General features: G+C 33.4%; 1 protein-coding gene, 1 long non-coding RNA gene and 1 pseudogene across 2 annotated transcripts; 1 reads left to right on the top strand and 2 right to left on the bottom strand.

Moving 5' to 3' along the window:
• Positions 1 to 4,880: 4,880 nt before the first annotated feature.
• Positions 4,881 to 8,172, bottom strand: LOC111403284. Its single transcript, XR_002704433.1, has 2 exons — positions 6,777 to 8,172; positions 4,881 to 6,383 (listed from the first exon to the last, which is right to left on the bottom strand). It is a non-coding gene; the product is annotated as an uncharacterized LOC111403284 (long non-coding RNA).
• Positions 8,173 to 12,839: 4,667 nt separating this feature from the next.
• On the top strand, positions 12,840 to 15,005 carry LOC111403283. Its single transcript, XM_023031718.1, has 4 exons — positions 12,840 to 13,155; positions 13,269 to 13,512; positions 13,880 to 14,035; positions 14,134 to 15,005. The coding sequence occupies exons 1-4, from the start codon at positions 12,982 to 12,984 to the stop codon at positions 14,718 to 14,720; spliced, it is 1,161 nt and encodes a 386-aa protein (XP_022887486.1). The 5' UTR covers positions 12,840 to 12,981; the 3' UTR covers positions 14,721 to 15,005.
• Positions 15,006 to 15,424: 419 nt separating this feature from the next.
• LOC111404880 lies at positions 15,425 to 17,790 on the bottom strand (annotated as a pseudogene).
• Positions 17,791 to 22,020: the final 4,230 nt, after the last annotated feature.

The following is a 22,020-nucleotide window of genomic DNA, read 5'->3' as shown; positions in this document are numbered from 1 at the left end:
GATCGATTACCTAAAACTATTGATAATGCAAGAAAAATGAAATTTTCCTAAACTATTGCAAAACTAAGTAAGTGAAAGGATAGAAACGTTGGGTTGCCTCCCAACCAGCGCTATTTTATAGTTGATAGCTCGACTTTTGGCGCAGGTATTTTATGGCCCTTTAAATATGGCTTGGGAGGTCCTGCATAGTTTGCTCAATATGGTCTTGTTCCGCACTGCAGTTATCCTCCGAATTTCATCCCTGTCTTTCTCCAAGTGATTTGTCATTCTCTCCTCATTCGTATGAAATCTCACATCGAATGCTTTAATCTCCTTTGAATCGATAAGAACGGATGGAGAGTGTACTATACAGGCCATGTTTGTTTGTTTCTTCAACTCAAAATTATAGGGGATTCCTATGTCAAGCACTCCAATCTGGAAACATCTTTCAGGCTTGTTGGGGTGTTTCATTGCCTTGAAAACATTAAAAGAGACTTGTTCCTCCCACAACCTCAGAGTTAATTGTCCTTGCTACACATCTATGAGGGCTCTTGCAGTTTCTAAAAATGGTCGTCCCAATATGATAGGCACGTCCTTGTCTTCTTTTATATCCAAAATCAAGAAGTCTGCTGGGAATATGAGTTTATCCACTTTGACCAATACATCTTCAATAATTCATCGTGGATGTGTAAGTGATCGATCAGCTAGCTGTAGAGTTGCTGTGGTTGCCTTTGGCTCTCCCAATCCTAGTTTCCTGAAAATAGAGACTGGCATCAAGTTAATACTCGCACCGAGATCACATAATACTTTATCAAAATAAAATTCACCAATTGTGCAAGGTATAGTGAAACTCCTTGGATCTTTCAGTTTTGGTAGGAGCTTTTTCTGGATTCTGGCACTGCATTCCTCTGTAAGCATTACTGTCTCATGGTCCTCCAGCTTGCGTTTGTTTGATATAATATCTATGAGAAACTTCGCGTAGCTAGACATCTGGAACAGTGTATCGGCTAGTGGGATGTTGATATGGAGCTTTTTGAAAACTTCTAGAATTTTTTTGTATTATTGTTCCACTTTTTGCTTCTTCAAGAGCTGTGGAAAGGGAATCGGAGACTCGAAGGGTTGACTGTGATTTTGGCTTTATCCTGTGACTCTTCTGAATTTTCCTTTGAACTTGATTCATTTACAACAGTCTCTTCTTCAGAGGGGAAAGATATTTCTCCAATCACACCCGGTCTCTTGACATGGATTTCAGGCAACTGTACTCCACTTCGAGTTGTAATGGCCTTGGCTTACTCTTTAGAATTGATTTCTGTATTACTTGGTAAGTTACCTGGCATTCTGCCAGTCAATGCGATGGCTAGCTGCCCCATCTGAGTTTTCAAATTTTTGATGGCTACATTTTGATTTTGAAGTGCAGCTTCGGCCTTCTCCATGAATTTTCCTATCATATCTTCGAATTGAGGCCTCTTCTCTTGTTGTTGAAATTGTCCTTGTGGCTTATTCTGATTCTGGTTGCTCCAAGAGAAGTTGGGATGCTACTTCCAGCTGGGATTGAAAGTCTCTCCATATTAATTATGTTGCTGGCATTGTCCCCACTGTGCGTAATCTTCTTGCTCAATTCCTTGCATGAGTATTGGGCAATCTGATGTTTTGTGCTCGGCTCCACATTCCTCACAATTGCTCTTCTTAGCTTGTGATACTTGTGATATGCTTTCCATCTTGTGATACAGAGTCAATTTTTGCAGATTTTGCTGAATAAGCGTCCACTTCGTAGACACCTGGAGTTTTCTTTAGGATAGCCCTCTCAGAAGACCACATGGCTGATGTGGCAGCCATTCGCTCAAATATTCCCAATGCCCCATCAACTGTTCGTGTGGATATTGAGTCATCTGATGCTGAATCCACCATGCTCTTATGGTATGGAAGTAATCCTGTTTAGAAGAATCGAATCTGTGTCTTTTTATCGAACCCATACTGAGGGCATTTTCGGAGCATGTTTTTAAATCTGTTCCAGGCTTCGTCAAATGATTCATTCTCTCCTTAATTGAATACTGATATATCATATCTCAGCTTCGCTATCTTGGGTGGGGAGAAGAACTTTGTGCAGAATTTGTGTGTCAGCTCATTCCATGTAGTAATACTTGCAACTGGGAGTGAATCCAACCATTCAAGTGCTCTGTCTCGTAACGTATGTGGAAAAAGCCTTAATCTGATAGCGTCATCCGAAATCCCTTGGTATCTGAAATGTTGACACATATCTAGAAATCGAGATACGTGTGTGTGTGGATTCTCCTCGGCTTTGCCATAGAATCGGTGTCCATTTTGAAACAGCTGTATTACATTGGTCTTCAATTGAAAGTTGGGCTGCCCAAACGGTGGATATACAATGCTGGATTGGCTTTGAATAACTTGAGGAGTCAAGAAATCCCCCAGAATTTCATTTCTTTCATCCACTGCCTCTCTTTTATTAGCTTGAATAATAGGGTTGTTTAATTCGTTAGCCATTTGTACTTGTGCTTCGCGGTAATCTCTTTGTCGTCGATGAAAGGTGCGCTCAATTTCAGGATCAGCTGGAATCAATTCTCCTCCAGGCAATCGTGACATGCAAATCTGAGAATTAAAACAAGTACAAGCACTGAGATTCAAACAATTTAAATAACTAAAACACAAATAAAGGATAATAACCCTAAATAAAAATAAAAATAAAAACAAAATTATGCTAGCAAAATAAAATTTGAGTTCGAATTAGTGCCTCGAGAAATAAAATTAAACTAAACTCAATCCCCGACAATGACGCCAAAAACTTGTTCGTGAAATTATTTTCTTTCGATTTAAAACCACGAAAAGTGTACGGTTCGTTAACAAGTAATAAAGTGGATTAAATAAGTTCGAATATCGTCCCACAGAGATTGATTAGTTCAAATTTTACCTACCGTAGCATTAACCAAAACTAAATTACCAAAGTGAATGTAGACCTAATTAAACCCCAATTATGCAATTTTCTATGATTAAATTGAAATTAATATGGAAAACAATAATTTAAAACTCTAGAATGAAATCAATTGTTGAGAACGCACGTTTGTTGTAATCAATAGAAATTAAACACACTAGAATCACGATTTCCCATGCAATTATCACTTTAAACTCTAGTTTCACAATATGACAACATAATTCAATTGTTGACAAATCAAAGTTCATAAGTCTATCCAATACTCTCTCTCGAGATGTATCAAACCTATTTCTAATACCATCGACCTATATTTCTATGACAAGTGCACCTGTAAAAATGCATGTAGTTTTATGAACACTTAAAGATTCACGTAGGGCATAGCGATATATTTCTATCCCTTATCGAACCCTACGATGATTTATATTATGTCGAATCTATTCCAATTCTCTCGAATGCAAGAATAAATTACTCAAATTCACACAATTACGAGCCCTTAATTGCGGAAACAATAAATGCATATAAATCATTCAAAACAAAAGAAATATGTTTTAATGTCAAATTACAAAACTAGAAAATTAAAGATCTAACTACATGGTGCATCGATCTCCTAGCATAATAAAAATCTAGCCTAGCATAATGGGAAATAAAGAAAAACAATAATTAAAATCAAGGAAGAACATCACCCAATTGATTTTTGAAGTGAAATCTGAAATCTTGAAGTGGATTGCCTTGTTCTTCCTCTCCAAATCCTCTAAAATTGTGTATATTCCCCCCTTTATGTTTCAGGGTTGTCTGGTATTTATTGGAGGCAGAATTAGGTCAAGGAAATCGCCCAAAACCTTACTAAATCGTGTTTGAGTCGAATAAGGAAACCTAAGATTTCGTCACATTTTTATACCATGCGACCGCATGGTATAAAGCCATGCTACCGCATGGTTCAGAAGTTTCAGCCCAAATTTTTCCCAGTACTGCCTTGTGCGACCGCAAGGAATCATAACCATGCGGCCGCATGGTTATAGAAATTTTTTCGTCAGATAGCTTTCAGTATTTTGATCATAACTTTCTCTTCCGATCTTTGATTGAAGTGATTCAAAGTACATTGGGAAGACAACTCAAAGATCTACATTTTGATAGAAATAGGCTTCCTCAAATTCTGGTGTTTACTATGCCAAAAATGGATCTCAAGTGGAAACTAAAAATCACGAGCATAATTTTTTCGCCTGAAAGTTGATACTTGATAATACTTCGACCATATTTCACCTCTGGACTCCTTTCCTCATCTGATTGACCTCTAACACTCTTGAATTTTCATTCCATTTCCCGTCTCATCTATGGATTACTTACAACTTGGTCCCCGAACTATCACTTTGCTCCATTTTAGTCTTTTTTCGGCTCTTTTCTTCTGAATTTCACCATGTTCATCGGTGTTCACTACAATTCACAAATATAATGAGATTAAGTCACAATTCAATCATTTTGCTGATTATTAATTCATGTTTGTGACCTAAATAAGTGTGCAAAAACACACTTATCAGATGTCTTAGTGGGACTTCTTACATGAACGTCGCTATTATCATATCTATTGTGAGGGAAACCTAGTTCAAGTTCTCCAGCGTCAAGAGCTCCTAGTAGTCTCTTCGTATCTGTTGAGGATTGTTCCATATTTTATTTCCAAGATTATTTATTCTCATATACATAACAGGTCTAATTATAAAATTTGTTGATCTTTTTATTCTGCTTACAAGTTGCTCATTCTTATTAGTGTTATAAATAAAATGTTTGAGATTGTTTCATGATGAGTGTTAAAGAGATGTCAATCTGGCAGGGATTTTCCGATACACCTACAAAAAATGATAGTCATTTTCAATAACTTATATGACACTTTAATATAGCTAATGTGCTTTTAGAAATATAAGAGAAACAATGTAATGGACTTTAGCAAAAGAGTGACTGAAGAGAATGAAAATGATTGTATTAATTGTCTCTTATCGAACTTTTGTACACAAGGCCAATATATGTAGGCCCTTTACAAAAATATTCTCATAGCTGTAAAGAATAAAATATGAATGCTATATTACATGTTCAGCAACGGATAGACAAAACAGAATGCTAGTAGCATAATAAACTTGTATCTAGTGCAAATTTCTTATTTTCTTTTAGAGAGTTTCTTCTTTCCTCCTTGTTGAGGTGTTGTCAATTGTTGATACGTCTCTTGCTGATTGTATTGTTGTTTATTTTAATTTCCAAATTAGCAGCTCTATTAACTTCTAATAGCCCCTCGTAAGATGGTGAGTATACATCCATTACTCCCATCTTGAGCATATATGAGTAAAAATTTTGAGAACTTAATATATCTGCTATTTGTGATATGCTAGATACATGCTTAGTGACAATGCTTCCACCTTAAATTTTATCTCGAATTAAATGACTATCGAGTTCTACATGCTTAGTCCTTTCATGAAATATCGGGTTTGTAGTAGTGTGAACGGCAGACTTATTATGACAATACAGGAAAACAGCTTGAGGATGAGCTACCTGCAAGTCTTCAAATAAATATCTGAGCCATGTCAATTCACAACATAAATTGGCCACGGCTCTGTATTCTACCTTTGAAGAGGATCTTGAAACAATATGTCGCTTTTTAGACTTCCATGACACCAATGACTTTCCAATTAAAACACAATATCCAGTTACTGATCGCCTGGTATTAGAACAAGCACCCCAGTCTGAATCACCGTATCCATGTAACCGTATCTTCGAATTTATTGGATAAAATATCCCTTGGCTTGGAGCTCTTTTGATATACCTTAGAACTTTTTGTGCTGCGTCCAGATATGGAATCTGAGAACTTTCCGTAAATTGGCTCAATAACAAGACCGGATATGAAATATCAGGCCTAGTTATAGTTAAGTACAATAATCGACCAACCAATATCCTATAAAGTGCAAGTTTAGGAAGAAGCTCTATTTTATCTTTGGTTAATTACACATTTTGATCCAAAGGTATTCTTGCAGGTGGTGAACCAGTTGTCCAAGAGGCACTAAAAATTTCAAGAGCATACTTTCTCTGGCAAACATAAATACCCTGTGCAAACCTGGCCACTTCTATGCTGATGAAGTATTTTAATTTACCAAGGTCTTCGATTCTAAACTTGTCATAAAGTAAGGCTTTGAGATGATTGATTGTATCAATGCAATCACCTGCCACAATTATGTCATCAACATATACTAGGACAATAGTAAAATAAATGTCAATACTCTTAGTGAACAAGCTATAATCTACCTTTGATTGAATATACCCTTGCTCAATAATAAAGTTGGAAAGTTTAGAATACCAGTGACGTGATGCTTGCTTCAACCCATACGAGCTTTTTTTTTTTTTTTTTTGAGTTTGCATACTTTTTTGGTATCACCATTTAAGTAGCCGAGAGGAAGTTCCATGTACACTTCTTCATCTAACTCACCATGCAAAAAAACGTTATTAACATCAAACTGAAAAAGGTTCTATCCCTTTATTGTCGCTACAGCTAACAAGGCTCTGACTGTGACAAGTATGGCAATTAATCTTGCTTTGAATCGTTCTATGCTACCATCAGCATTGAATTTAATTTTGTGTACCCATCTACAATCTACGGTTATCTTATCAGAAGGTAACTTAACTAAAACCTAAGTGTCATTAAGTTCAAGAGCGTTAATCTCAGCATTCATGGCTGCACACCATTTGGGAAAATTTTTGGCTTCTTAGTAGTTTCTAGGTTCAAATTGGGAAGTGATAGAACTTACAAAAGCTTTATGTGGAGTTGATAACTTTTCATAAGAAACATTAGCATTGAGAAGGTAGTGATTACCTGAGGGGTGTTGTCCCTTTAGCCTGTCGAACTCTTGAGATGGGTGAAGAGAGGTAGCCTGTTGACATATGAAATCTTGGAGATGAGCTGGGGTTATTCGAATTCTCATCTACCTTCGAGGCAAGTGAGTAATAGAAGTGGTATTTGATGGTGAATCAAAGGTATTAAGGTTTTGAGGATCATCGATAGAATTAGTTTGAGGTTCATCATGGTTAGAGGTTTGTGGAATGTTTTCCACGGATTGTTTAACTTCAGAATTTGTTTCTGGCGAGTCAACATCTTGAAAAGTATTTGGAATTTGTGTGGCAATAACATTTTTATTGTGGACAATAGGATCTTGAGTAAAACTGACATTGTTTTTATCTTATTGGAATTGAGTGTTATTTATGGAATCATCACTTTTGAAAGGAAAAATGTTCCCATAGAAAACTACGTTCTTAGAGACAGAGATTTTCTTGGTTTCAAGTTCTAACAGAGTATATCCCTTAATCCCAAAAGGATAGCCTATAAACTCACATCTTTTCGCCCTGGGTTCAAATTTATGTCTTATTGACAATAGTAGTGGTAAAAGCAAGGCAATCAAAAACTTTAAGATGGGAGTAATTCGGCCTTTTATTGAGTAGGAATTGATAAGGGCTTTTGTCATTCAACCTGGAAGAGGGTGTCCTATTTATGAGATATACAACAATTAAATTGCAATGGTTTCTGAAAAGTCGAGAGATACTAATATTAACCAAGATTCTAAAACCACAATTTTAAACTGAAAATAAAGTGCAGAAAATAAAATGAATACGGAGAATTTTTCGGCCCAAGCCCCAAAGGTTCGACGACCTCTTCTAACGCCTAATCCCCCGTTGAGCATCCATTAAAATGGATAAAGCTTGATTGCACCATAAAACCCCAAAAATAGGCAGCCAGTATACAATAATGTTCCAAAATATTACAAAGAAATAAGTCACAGAAACTTATCTTATGAAGAATAACAAAACTGGTCTCTATTCCACAAAGGAATCACACTAGATCACAAAGATCTCACAAAAAACATGAACTGCCCTCTTTTGAGTTATTCAACATCAAAAACTTATTACCCAGCAACTAACATTCCACCAAGGAACACAATAAAACCAAACACTACCACACATAGGAAGAGGCTGAGACCACTAAGATCTCACATGAAATCGGGTAAAACTCAAATCCCATAGATTTGACTTAACCAAAACTGAAATTGAACAATAACCATATGGATCTACAATATTTCTTGATGATAATTGGTTTTATTTTCAGAAAATATTCCAAGAATCAAGCCCTAATCTCATTAAGTAGAAAAAGGGTTTTTTGTAAAGATAAGAGAGAGAGAGATGAAGGGCCGAATTTTCAGAGAGAAGAGAGAGAGAGAGAGAGACTTTTTCCTTTTGGAAAGTGAGACGTGAGAGAGAGAAAGTTGCAGGCTGGAAGAAAAAAGTCTTGCACTCATTAAATGTGTATATTTTCCCAATTATCTCATGGTTAGGTAGATAGAAGAATTTAGAATTAGATCCAATGGATAGGAAATAAACACGTGTCACAATCCAACTGCAGAGCTCTATTAATAAGATGTTATTCCAGAAACACGTTTCTTTCTTTTTCTAATTTTGGAACACTTTCTCAACAGTTTCAATATTTTAATGAAATTCCACTATGAAACTTTAAAGCTCTGGCTGTTTTAAGAATATGTTGATGTTTTCTTTTCATGACAGTATTTTGTTGAGGAGTTTCTAAGAATGTTTTGTGATGTATAATACCCTTTTTTAGGTAGAATTTTTTCATATTAAACTCTCCACCATTTTCGGTTCGAATGATCTTAACTTTAGTTTCAAATTGTGTTTCTACCCTCGTGCAGAAATTTTGGAGAGCAATAGTGGCATTGGATTTCAATTTTAACATATATGCCTAAGTACATCGACTAAAATCATCCACAATTGTTAAGAAATATTTAGAACCATCACTACCAATCTCATTAGAAGGACCCAAATGTCACAATGTAATAGCTCGTAGCATTTTTTAGTTCTATGAGTACTTACAGTAAAAGGTAATATGTATAACTTAGATAAGGGGCATATAGAGCAAGATTTGTCATTAAAAGACTTCGCAAAATGAATATCACTATCAACACTAAGAATATAATAGGAAGAGTGACCTAATCCATAATGCCAAACATCAAAGTTTTGAGGATTGCTGGTCACTGAAGCAAAAATGGAATGCACACTATATAACTTGTTCAAGCGATCTGATAAAGCTGAAGAAGAAACCTCCTCTAGCATCATATGTTACAACTCTTCCCAGACTTCACCCATGCTAATCATTTTCCAAGCTGAAAGTTCCTAGATATAACAATAACAAGAAAAGAAAATCAGGCAGTTAAACATTTGAGCTATTTTCTTGGCAGAAATCAGATTAAATGAAAAGCTAGGAACGTAGAGGACATCTCAAAGAGTCAAGGTATTTGTAATGTTCACTATTCCACTATGGGTAACAGGAACCTTGTTACCATTTGGTAAAGCAATTGAATAAGAAACTTCTGCCTGAATGGAAGATAATAGCGAGGTGGAACAGATCATATGATCCATCGCCCCTGTATCTAAAATCCAAAGAATATCCAAGATGTTAGAAAGTTTTAGCTTAACAATAGACATACACAAAGATATACTAGAAAATTGGTGTATACTTTCATCAGATGAAGAAGAAGCAATGATACTCTGAGCATTATTGGCTGAGTGGGTCAGATGTTGAGGATTTGTGGTTGGTTTGAGGAGAGCCATAAGCTATGAAATCTATTTTTAAAAATCCCTGTGATTTATTATTCACCATTTCCTGTGCAAAAGGCAAGGATGCAGTTGCTTGATTTACTGAGTTTCTATTCTTTACATTATATTTGTGCCATGGTGGATATCCATGAAGCTTGAAACACTTATCTACAGAATGACTAGAAATCTTACAATGCGAGCGAATTAATTTCTCTTGGTTGGCTTTGAAACATCTTTCAATTGAATGCCCTGGGATTTTACAGTAAGCATAATAATATTGGTCCATTTTCTGCTCAAAACATTCCGTTTTCCCTTTTCTTTGAAATTTCCTCTGGTAAGAAGAGCTATAGACTCATGTACAGACTCAGTCAATATTTTTCTCATTTTTCTCTTCTTGTGGTATCATTGAATAAACCTCATTGAGGGTAGGGAAGGGTATGATGAACAAAATTTGTGCCTTAACTCTCTTGGACAAATCATTCAAACCCATCAAGAACTTCATCATGATTCTGAACAATAATCCTTAAACCCCCACAATTATAGTTAAGAACAGTTTCATAATTCACGAGCTCATCTAGGAGAGTTTTGAGTTTTGAAAAGTAAACACTCACAGGTTCTTGATTTTGTAGTAGCATGGTTATAGCTTGTTTGATTTCGAAAATTCAAAGCACATTTTGCTGAGCAAAACGTTGCTCCAATTCAATTCAAAGCTGGTGTGTTGTCTCAGCATATGTGGTACTACACTTGATGTCAATAGATATCGTGTTTTACATCCAGGTAATCACAATATCGTTACAACGCAGACAATGCTACATGTGAGGGTCATATGGGTATGTTGGTTCATGTATGCTGTCGTCGATGAACCCTAACTTCTTTTTGATCATTAATGCCCTTTTAATTGATCATGCTCATGAATGATAGTTATTGGCATCCAAGGTATGAGTGACGAGCATTGTGCCAATACTATCATTGCTTCCAATGAAATATGGGCTGTTAAGATGGGTAGGGTCATGTACAACACTATTGGGAATTTGGGTTTTCTACGTCGGAATCCTCCATCCCTTGCTTTGATACCATTTAAGAAATAAAAGAGAAACAGTGTAATGGACTTCAGCAAAAGAGTGATTAAAGAGAATGGAAAACAATTATATTAATTTTCTCTTATCAAATTTCTGTAAACAATGCCAATATATATAGGCCCTTTACAAGAATATTCTCATGGCGGTAAAGAATAAAAAATGAATGCTATATGCATGTTCAGCAATGGATAGACAAAGGAGAATAACAATAGCACAACAAACTTTTATCTATAACGAATTTCTTCCTCCCTTTCTTCTGGAGTTCTTCTTTCCTCCTTGTTGAGCTGTTGTCAATTGTTGATGTTTCTCTTGCTGATTGTGCTGTTGTTTATTTTGATTCTCCAACACAGCAGCTCCATTGACTTCCAAGACGGTTAGAGAATTCTGTTCACTATTATTTATAGAATGCGTTCCAATATAATGATCAAACATGCCATGTATAAGTATTCCTCCCTATTAATGATAATAAGCTCTCATATAAAACATAAACGTGGTTATTTTAATAGGAAGACTGCCTACAAAAGATTAACTTAGGTAATGGTAAGTGATATCACCCTAATAGTTGAGCTGTAATCACGAGAAGAAGGTGAACCCCATGCAGTCGTGTGATGTCCGACGATAAAAGGAATCAAGAACAGTTTCATTGTGTATCTCGATTCAAGTTGTGGAAATTCATATCAATGAAAGATGACCAAGAGCTAGTCGCCATGATTGTTGAAAGGTCATGATCCACTTTTTGAGACGATACGCAATCACCACGTCGTTGTAGACTTGCATCGCTAAGATATGAGTTGTCTAATCGTATATGATGTTGACACACGATGTTGAAATCCAGAATATCAATGTAACTGCAATAAAATTAAACAAGAATTTTAATAGGGAGTCCTCCAATTTTTAATAACACGTTTATGTTGTTTAACAGGAGACAATATGATGGTACCCTATAGACATATTGTTTTATGTCTAAAATATTAGACAATGAGGAAAAAATAAGCTATTTTAATTAATCAAAGGACTGAGCCCTTGTCTTCTCGTGTGAAACAGAAGGGTAAAAGCTCGTTTGATTCTGATTTTCAGTACGAATACGAACCGTGAAAGCGTGGCCTAACGATCCTTTAGACCTTCGAAATTTGAAGTTAGAGGTGTCAGAAAAGTTACTACAGGGATAACTGGCTTGTGGCAGCCAAGCGTTCATAGCGACGTTGCTTTTTGATCCTTCGATGTCAGCTCTTCCTATCATGAGCCCCATTTTGAAGAAAATAATACATTTTGAATAGTAAATTGATGGAAAATGTGTGGTTAAAAATTAAAGAAAAATTTTGAATTTGCATGTAATATTATTTTATTAAAAAATATGTGATTGAAAATGAGTATTAAAAAATGAATTTTTAAAAGAATCTGGCTCAAACAAGGGCTAAAAATTTTAAAGAGTCGAATCATTCTGATTAACTTAGACTTCATCCCTTGAGGGTAACTTCACTTCCGAAAAGGCACGAACATAAGCATTAAGAGGCTCATTAATAGCCACATCCTTCATTTGGAGGGATAACATGAGAGTCCATAAAGAGCTTGTTTGGTAGAGTTTAAAAATCAATTAAAATCAAATTTTTAACTGTTATTTCGTTATTTCAACCATCATTTTTGAATTTTTCTCTCATAGATAGGACCCACTTTCTCTCTAACAGTCAAAAAATCAATTATCAAAATCCCTACCAAACAAGCACAAGAATTTTTATATAAGAAAAGCGAGGATTAGAGTGTTTTCACAAATAACAGGTGGGAAAGTGTTTATGCCCCTATTTGATTCTCATTATTGAATGCAAGAATCAAGTTTTTGGCCCTTTTTTCCAGTAGGTGAGTTTCATTGTGAGATAGAAAGTCAAAAAAAGGGTTACTACCTTTGCAACGGTCTAAAAACCATTAAAATGAGGCAAAAAAAAATTGAAAACAAATGGGGGCTGTTATATCTTCTCTAACTGCTATATGTTACCCATAGGAATTTTAGCAGGAGAGCCCGTAGGAATTTATAAATTATACGCTCTCACGACGGATCAGGTGGGAAAGCGATAATGAGTCAACACTCTATTTGACTTGATAAACAGTGGGATCCCCCCGCCAAAAACTCGAGTTAGAAGTTTAGTTTAAACACCACTTAGCGCCTAAAAGCCTGTTTTTTCACGAGGGAAATTAACCGCTAGAAAATTATCCCTCCACTTTCAAAATACTCCCGCCTTCTCTCCTCAATTTCTCTTCCCCTTTCTGCACTCTTATGCATCACTACTCTCTCTAAAATCTGTACCCATCTACGTATTCTTCTCTGATTTTCTTGTGTAGAGAGAGAAAATGAGGAAACAAACCAAATCAAGAAAAGCAGAAAACATAGGCAAAGGAAAGGTGACTCCGGTCCAAATTGCATTCATCGTAGACCGTTATCTTTCGGACAACAACTACCCTCATACCCGATCCGCTTTTCGATCCGAAGCTTCCAATCTCATCTCCAAATCCCCTGTTCGAGAAGTAAGTTTATTATTATTATTATTAATATTTTATTATTATTATTATTATTTGGTTGTTTCGTGTTTTTCAGCTAAAAATTTACAATGAGGTTTGTTTGTTTTTTGATGCTCTAGGCTCCCAAGAGTTTATTGAGTTTGGGGGCTATTTTGGATGAATATATAAGACTGAAGGAGAAGAAGGTGATGTTGGATCAAGAGTGGTGCCGTTTAGAGCAGGAGAAATCCCGGGTCCTGAATTTGCTTAGGGGTATGCAGGATGTCATGAATGCATACAATTTTAATGGAGATGATGTAACCCTTCCGCCGCAGTTGCCGCCAACTGTTATATCTAATACAATACCAAAATCAGGGGCAGAAGGTAATGTTATTGCTTATTATTTATTTATCTTTAATCACTTTAGATTATGTTCATTGGTTTATAGAACTGTTTTTTACAGACATGGTTTTTTTCATGTATTGATTATTTATTAAATGGGATGTTTTGCTCAATTTGTTTTGGGAAGTTTTTAAGATCTTGGATGGAATTTATTGAGCAGCTTAGTACAACGTTTAAGCTTTTAGCTGTGCATTTAGGTTACTCTGGAATGCTACACCTTTTTGATATGTATAAATATGAGTTAGCTGCAGCTTAAAATGTTAAAGAAATAATTATTAATGTTATTGTTGTTAATCTCGTGTTCTTGCAAGTGACGCAAAGAATTCTCAAATACTATGTTGTTCATCAGGGCATTTTCCTAAGTATAACACTCCAGCAATTATGTCCAAACAAGATTTGACAAATTTCTCGATTCCAATTACAAGTCACAGTAATACAAAAAGAAAAGGATCCGAAGATGTCAAAGATGCAGTTGTGACTGCTAAGAAATCCCGCCTGCCCAAAGGTAAATTCAATTCTTGATTGTGAGGGTCATCCTTCCATTTTTATTACACCGTTAATGGGTTCACTGCTTATGTATTGTTATTTTGTTCATCGTTGCAGATTCTAGCATAGTTATGCAAGCAGTCAATTCAGAAAAGAGACATGAAGATTCTGCAGTTCAGTCATATGTTCACGATAATGCACCAAGTGAATCATCAGTTCAAGGATCTAATGTTGTTAAATGTTTGTCCACTCAGCCTATCCCATCCCCTCTGGCTAATTCCTCTGGTCCTGAAACGCCTCCACGAGCATTGTCCCCTCATTCAGATTCTCCATTGGAAATTTGCTCATCTGCTACTCCCTCTGACATTACTGAACAAATCACATCGTCTATTACACAGACAATTCTAGTTAGTCCTGCCAAACAAATAGCATACTACTCAATAGAGAAAACCCGTTGCATTTCTACTTCCTCTCCGTTTAAGACAGACATGAAGATGCTCAATAGGAAAGAACATATAAAAGGAAGGCTCGATTTTGATGATTCTGACATACAGACAGTTTCAGAGATTTCATCTCCTGATGGTACCTCAACGTCAGAATTTGGTTGGGAAGAGGGTATCCCAGATTTCGATATGACTAATCTGGACAATTTTGGTTTTGACTTCAATTTGTCTGAACTCTTAGTCGAGTTTGATCTTCAGTGACAGACCTGGTTTTTCCTGTCAGCAGCATATGGATTCTTCTCCATATTCTCATTTGGAGTAACATTTTTTTCCCCATTACTGCACTGCATTATCAACCGGGATTCAACTTGACAATGTAATATTCTGCTTATCAGATCGTCAATTCCATCAGAGGCTGTTAACAGATCGTCACTTCTATCAGAGGACATGGATGTACTGAGTAAGAAACTCACCGTTATAGGATTCATAAGAATAGTCCTACTTACTGATATTCAATGCTAGTATGATGTAAATTCATTCAATTTATTTGATAGACTTTTTACCTTATCAATCAATTTATCGGGTCACATACAACACTTTATGTTAAGATATAAGGTCCATCTTAATAAGGTCAACCTTGTTAAGAGGAGTGTTCCAATCTTTATATATTGGTCATTATTTCGGTATTTTACCGATGTGGGTTTGTATTCCCTTAACATGTCCCCGCAAGATGGTGGCTCGTTTGAGCAGACCAATCTTGAAATCCGTGTGCTCATTTTTAGAGACTTGATCGGATCGAATCGCTCGTTAGAGCTTAATGGACTCTGATATCATGTTAAGATTTGGGGTCCATCTTAATAAGGTCAACCTTGTTAAGAGGAGTGTTCCAATTCTTTATATATTGGTCATTATTTCGGTATTTTACCGATGTGGGATTGTATTCCCTTAACACTTTAAATACATTAATGGATGATAATTCGTTGTGTTTGATTAGATTATGAATTCAACCACCAATTCAGTATTGTGTATCTGTAAACTCATGATTGGATTATGCAAGGACTTATGAATCTTAAGTTCTAAAGATGTTCAAGAATAACACAGCGTAAGAGAAAAATGTCAAATCAAGAATTACTTATGAGGGAGCTCGATTTATGATAAATACTCTTCCAGTTTCTCGACTTCCTGCAGGCTTCCAATGAAAATTGGAGTTCGCTGATGAATCTGCCCAAAAAAGGGAATGATTAATAAATTCTCAGTTGAATAATGTTACTCAACAACGGTCTATGTGTTAGCATATCATAAGTCCTAATAAATGTGTCATCAAACTTCATATATAATTGAACTAATAATTTAATGACACAAGTACTGTTACATAGACAGGTTAAATACCATTGCTCTTCTTAGTTGCTTTTTGAATACTAAAATAGTATTTACCTGTTCAGGCGTGATATCTAGCATTCTTTGGCATCCATCTATTGCTTTTCCACCAGCTTGTTCTATTAAATAACTCATTGGTGCACATTCATATAAAAGCCGCAAGTTCCCATTCTTGGCATTCTTGTTCTTGGGATTTCCGTATATCCCACCAACCAACAGCATTCTGTGGATTTCACCGACGAGACAACCTATATAACGGCCTGAATACGGCTTCCCATTTAGACCGGGCTTTCTTAAATTATCCAGGTACTTCTTCAATTTCTCGTCCCATAAATCATAGTTCCCTTCGTTAAAGGAGTAAATTTTGCCAGTCTTTGGAATCCTGATATTTTCATGTGTCAAAACAAATTCGCCATACGCGGGATCCAGGGTGAACCCCAAAACTCCGCTTCCTATGGAGATGGTGAAGAACACTGAGCTCGAGTACAGGCAGTACCCGGCAGCCAATAAGTTGCTGCCCGGCTGACAAACGCTGACTATACACTTTTCTTTTGCTTGATCAAGCTGCTCAATTCCCAACAAGATTGTTAGCAAGATCATATCTCGAGATATTAGAGTTTCGCTGTTAGTAAAACTAAAACGGAGTGGAAAAGCTAATCGCCATCGATGAAAACATAATATCTATCCGACGAAATGGGGAGTATTATTCAAGAATCAAGATAACCATTGAATTATTCAGGTGCTCAATGAAGTAGAGACTATTGTAAATTCATCGGTTAAGAAGAGTTACCGTAGAATCATCATCTAGGTCGACAAGGCATGGCTGATCAGGGCCGTAAACCCCAAAAATGGATCCTGTTGTCAAAGCAGTGTCAATGTTGGCAGAGCCATCAATTGGATCAAAAACTACAATGTAATTTCCTGAGTAGGTTTCTTCAACTGCAACCGGCACATCCTCTTCCTCTGATGCTATAATCCCTGTCCGGCCACTTGATCTCAAGCAGTTGCAGAACAACTACAATATAGTGGTACCTATTTTAGTAAGGCATTAACGAGATATTCAAATATGTATAAAATTGTTGATGGAAAACCATTTAACTATGCCATCTGACAGCTCAAAATTCCTATTTGCAGACATTTATTCAAATATAGTTTGATGTATGATCTCTCAACCTAGATTGGATTCAATTTTTATCAAAAGTTCGATAAATGCACGTCTTTTATTCATTGATAGTGGTCAATCTTTACTAGCTTCGATAATATTTTGAACCACTCTATTTCACAAATTAAGCTGTTAATCTCCTCCGGTCAAATTCATTTTTCACCAGAAACCTAAAAAGTATCCAACATTCATAAATATGTGTGTTGAGACTTGAATTCAAGACTAGTGACACCAAGTGAAATTGCTTTTTGTCTAGCAGCTCAATTTGCAAGTGTGTGAACAAATATTTTTTCATCTAAAACAGACCAACCTCATTGGAAATGACGTCGAGTTTCTTTTGATCTTCGCCTTATGTTGACAGTGCCTTGAGCTCCAGTAATGTTAATAATGCTGGATCTTTGAAGCAATGATGCAATTTGCTTGCAAGCCAATGATATGCTAGAGAGCACTACAGTGAGCTCGGCGTCCATATTTCCTGCCTGTTCTTGTTTCAACAACCACGTCGTCAAATTCTCCATTTCATATCTGCTTTTCTTCTTCTTCTTCTTAGTAGTATCGGCTGGTGTTGACGTCGCTTCTAATCCCATGGCATTGCAGCCGAACCTGCGGTCACACCTGCTAATTATAATGGATTGTCCAGTGGGGCGTACGGGCCAAAGAAGAGTCACAGTTGGATAGTTTCTAAGGTGCGTAGGCCTCCCAAAAGGTAATGAAGGCGGACGAGAGATGGAATGACGGGTTGAATAGATGTTGTTCAATGACATTGACAATATTGTTTGAATTACTTCAGCCATTTGCTCTCTATCTCTGTTTGTCTCTCTGTATTGAGTAAATATAATATTAGGGGATCTTCTTATCCTATTCCCACTTGACAAATGTATGAACATGATTTGTTCCCATGAAATTGTACGTGTACTTTAAGCCACTCCTCATTGGAGCATATTCAATCTAAGAAAGATGCTGATTTATCCCAGGACCCACTGACCCATTGAATCTAGAATCCAAAACTTGCCTGTTTTTCTTAAGAGGGATTATTCAAAAATGGGAAATACATGAAAATAGTCTAGAGAAAATGGCCATTTTTCCAAAATGACCTTTGGTCAATTTACATATCTAAAATATCCTTCATTTAGATATTACATAACAAGTCACTATAATATACTAATTTAGTCCTTAAAATTAAATATTACTTGGATTTTGATAGTTTTTTGATTTATTTGATTTTTCGATTTATATGATTTTTGTTTGCTCTAAGTAGCTCCTCCTAATTGGTATCAGAGCCCGAGAGATCATGAGGAAACCCATAAAAAATAGATTACCTGAAGAAATATAAATCTGTAGATTTAGGTTAACACTTAAATTTTATAAATAATAGATTAATTATTATAAAGTTAAAGGAATATTTAGATTATACATCTTTAAAATAATAATTAATTATAATATACAAATATTTATATTTACATCTTGATAAAAGTATAGAGATCATGGAAATTTAAGTAAGGAAAATAGATAATTATTGGCATTTAAAAGAAGAAAGAGGAAGTTATATATTTGTAAAACCTATTCATAATAAATTAAAAATAATGACACTAACAATAATTAAAGAATTACCTTGAGAAATAAAAAAACATATATTAGAAAAATTAATAATAGAAACAATAAAGGATATATATACATATGAAAAAATTATTAATATATATCAAGATGAAGAAATTAATTTATATTACAAAGAGAAGTATGAGTGCAAGTGATAATACAAATTTAAAATTAAATAAATTAATTATAAAAATGAAAAAAATGCAAGAAAAAATACAAAATATAATGTTAATACCAGAATGAATAAGAATATCAAATAATAGACAATTAACAAAATTAAAATGTGAAAGATTAAGAATTGAGAGTAAATATTTTAGTATAGTAAAAGAAGAGATAATAGATCCAGATATAACCAATAGAAGATTTGGGAAAATAATAGATAAAAAAGAAGATAAAAAATATAAATTAACTTATATGTTAGAAGGATGATTTTAATATGTCAATAAGTGAATATATGGAAGAATTAAAGCCATTAATAAAAATATTAATAAATGATATACAAGATTTAAGAAATGAAGTAAGAGAAAAAAGAAATGATATAAACATATTAAAAATTGAAATTAGAGAATTAAAAGAAAATAATAAAAATAAAGAAAAGAAAATAGATAAAAAATTAATAGAAAAAGAAATGACTCGAATAGGAAATAAATATATTGAGAAAGATAGTATAATAATAGAAACAGGAAGTATGAATAATGATTTTAGAAAAAATATATTACCAAAAATATTAGAAGAAGAAGAATCTAGAAAAAATATTAGGAAAATTGAAAGTAGAAGATAAAGATGAATGAAGAATTAGACTTATAGAAATTTTTGATCAATTAAATTTAAGTAATATAAGTGAATATCAAGTTTTAATGAATATTGGAGGGGGACCTAATCCAATAGAAACTTCTAAACAAGAATTACAAGATTTAGATGAAAGTTATACATCTATATATAATAAATCATATAAAAAAATTTATGATAAAGTAAGAGATAAACAACCACATAAAGGAAATAAATATAGAGATATGTTTGAATTAAATGATAATTATGATAAACCTATTAACCATGGAGGAACAAAATTAGATTTAAATTGCAAAATAGATACTAAAAAAGTCTTATTAACTTGGGCAGATTCAATGATATTATTCTTTTTATATAATAAAGATGACACATGGAAAAATAATAAAGTAAGAATAGATTTCTTAATAGCATCCTTTGAAAGAGGTGTTAGAAATTGATGGGAATGAATAAGTAATAATACAAAAATATTAATGAAAAGAAATGTATAAACAGAAATAATAAAATCAGATAAATAATGTATAGAAAAGTTAGTAAAATATATTTCAGATGAATTTTTAGGAAAAAATTGATAAGAAATGCTAAAAGAGAAAAAATAAGAGAAAAAGACAATGCTAGAATTAAACTAATAAATTTAACAATATGTGATATGTGTAAAATTAAAGAATGTACTTGTGAATTTAAAAATTATTATTATGTTCAATTTTATAGTAATGAGAACCAAGAAGTATACCAAGATATGTATTATAATAAATTATCAGTTTTATGGGAAATATATTTTAAAATTGAATTTGAAAAATATATTAGAGATAATGCTGGAATACTAAGAACTCTAAGTTCAAGAATGAAATTTTTATTTGAAAGACTTGTATATATATATATATATATATATGTCAACAAAGACAATTAATGAAAAAATCAGAAAAATTAACTAGAATATGTTGTGAAGATATGGAAAATCTTATACAGTGGGATGTAATCCTGAAAGAATGGTTAATAAAAGAAAATTTAAAAATAAAAAATTTTAAAAATTTAGAAATTTTAATAAAAAAGATATAAAAACCTAGAAGAAGATATTGTAAAATGAAAAATATCTCATATGGTCAACAGAAAAATAAAAGTTAAAAGAAAATTAAAAGTCAATATAAATGTTGGAATTGTGGAGAAATATGTCATATAAACTCTGATTGTGATAAAAAGAAAGTTAAAATATTACAAAAAGAATATTTGAAAATAAAAGATGAATTGAGTGAAATATCAGATATTGAAAAATATTATAATCAAAAAGTTTATATAAGTGAAACAAAGATTTATGAATCTGAATCTGAATAAAGAAATAAAGGAAATAGAAAGTAATAATATAAATATACAAGAATATGAAAATTTTAAAGGACATGGATTAAAAGTTACATTTGATAACAATAAATTTAGAAAATTACAAAAATTATCTTTAGATTTAAAAATAGGGAAATGAGAAGTTTTAGATAGAATTTGGAAAAGAGAAATGATAGCAATAAATGAATATCACAAATAGAAAAAACTATGGATGTAAGAACAATATAAATTAAATCTTTTAACAAAAAATATGGTTGAAGAAATATTAACAAAGGTTAGTAAAAAAACAAAGTGAAAAAATCCAATATATTTATTTAGCAGGAGTAAAAATAATATTTAAATCATTATTCAGAGAAGGGATAGACTCACCCTTAACTATAACCTTACATGATGGAAGAATAATAAATTTAAAAGATAGTCATTTAGAAACAATAGAAGAAAATTTGACATATCAAAAAATAATGTTTACATGTTACAAAAAATATTGTGTATCATTGAAAGATAGAAATTTTAATGAAATTTTAGGATTGCATTTTAAATTGCATAGAGATGATATCATACAACCAGGTAATCAAATTATGACTATATAGCATAGAACTTTATACACATTTACCAATTCTAATCATGGAAACATTTATTCCAATAAACCTTATATTGAAATACATAAAGAATGTAAGGATATTAGCAAAATTATAGAACCAAATAATCAAATAAGTTTAATTTCAGAAGAATATGAATTTAGTATAACAAGAAATAAACCTGAAATAATAGAGTTAAATGAAGGAGAATGTTCTAAAAATATAACATTTAAGGATGAAAATTAATCAAAAGATAAAAAAGTCTTAGAATACCTAATAAAACCAATTAGAAGAATTTAATAATATAAAAGAAATAAAACTATATAGAAATGCTGAAAATATAAAAATAGAAGGAGAATATTATAATAGGGGAGAAAATATAAATGGACCAAATATATTAATAGATACAGGAGCTAGTGAATGCCATGTAACTTCAATCAGAAATAAAGAATTAATAACTCATAAAAGTGATCAATATAGATATGTAAATTTTGATGGACATGTACATATTACAAATTTGGAAGTTAAGGTACCAATAAAAATAGGAGGAATATATCTTTTAGTATCGTTTTATATAGATAAAAGTATGGATATAAATCTCCATATACTTTTAGAAATGAGTTTTTTAAATGGATTAAAAGATTATAGTATAAAAAGAGAAGGATTATATATAGTCAATAATGGACAAACTATATTATGTAAAAAGAACTAAATGAATAATCAGATA

This window comes from Olea europaea, chromosome 11, assembly GCF_002742605.1.
Source record: "Olea europaea var. sylvestris chromosome 11, O_europaea_v1, whole genome shotgun sequence".
Classification (NCBI taxonomy): Eukaryota; Viridiplantae; Streptophyta; class Magnoliopsida; order Lamiales; family Oleaceae; genus Olea; species Olea europaea.
Note: the sequence above shows the minus strand (reverse complement) of the source record. Positions and strands in the feature narration are given on the sequence as shown.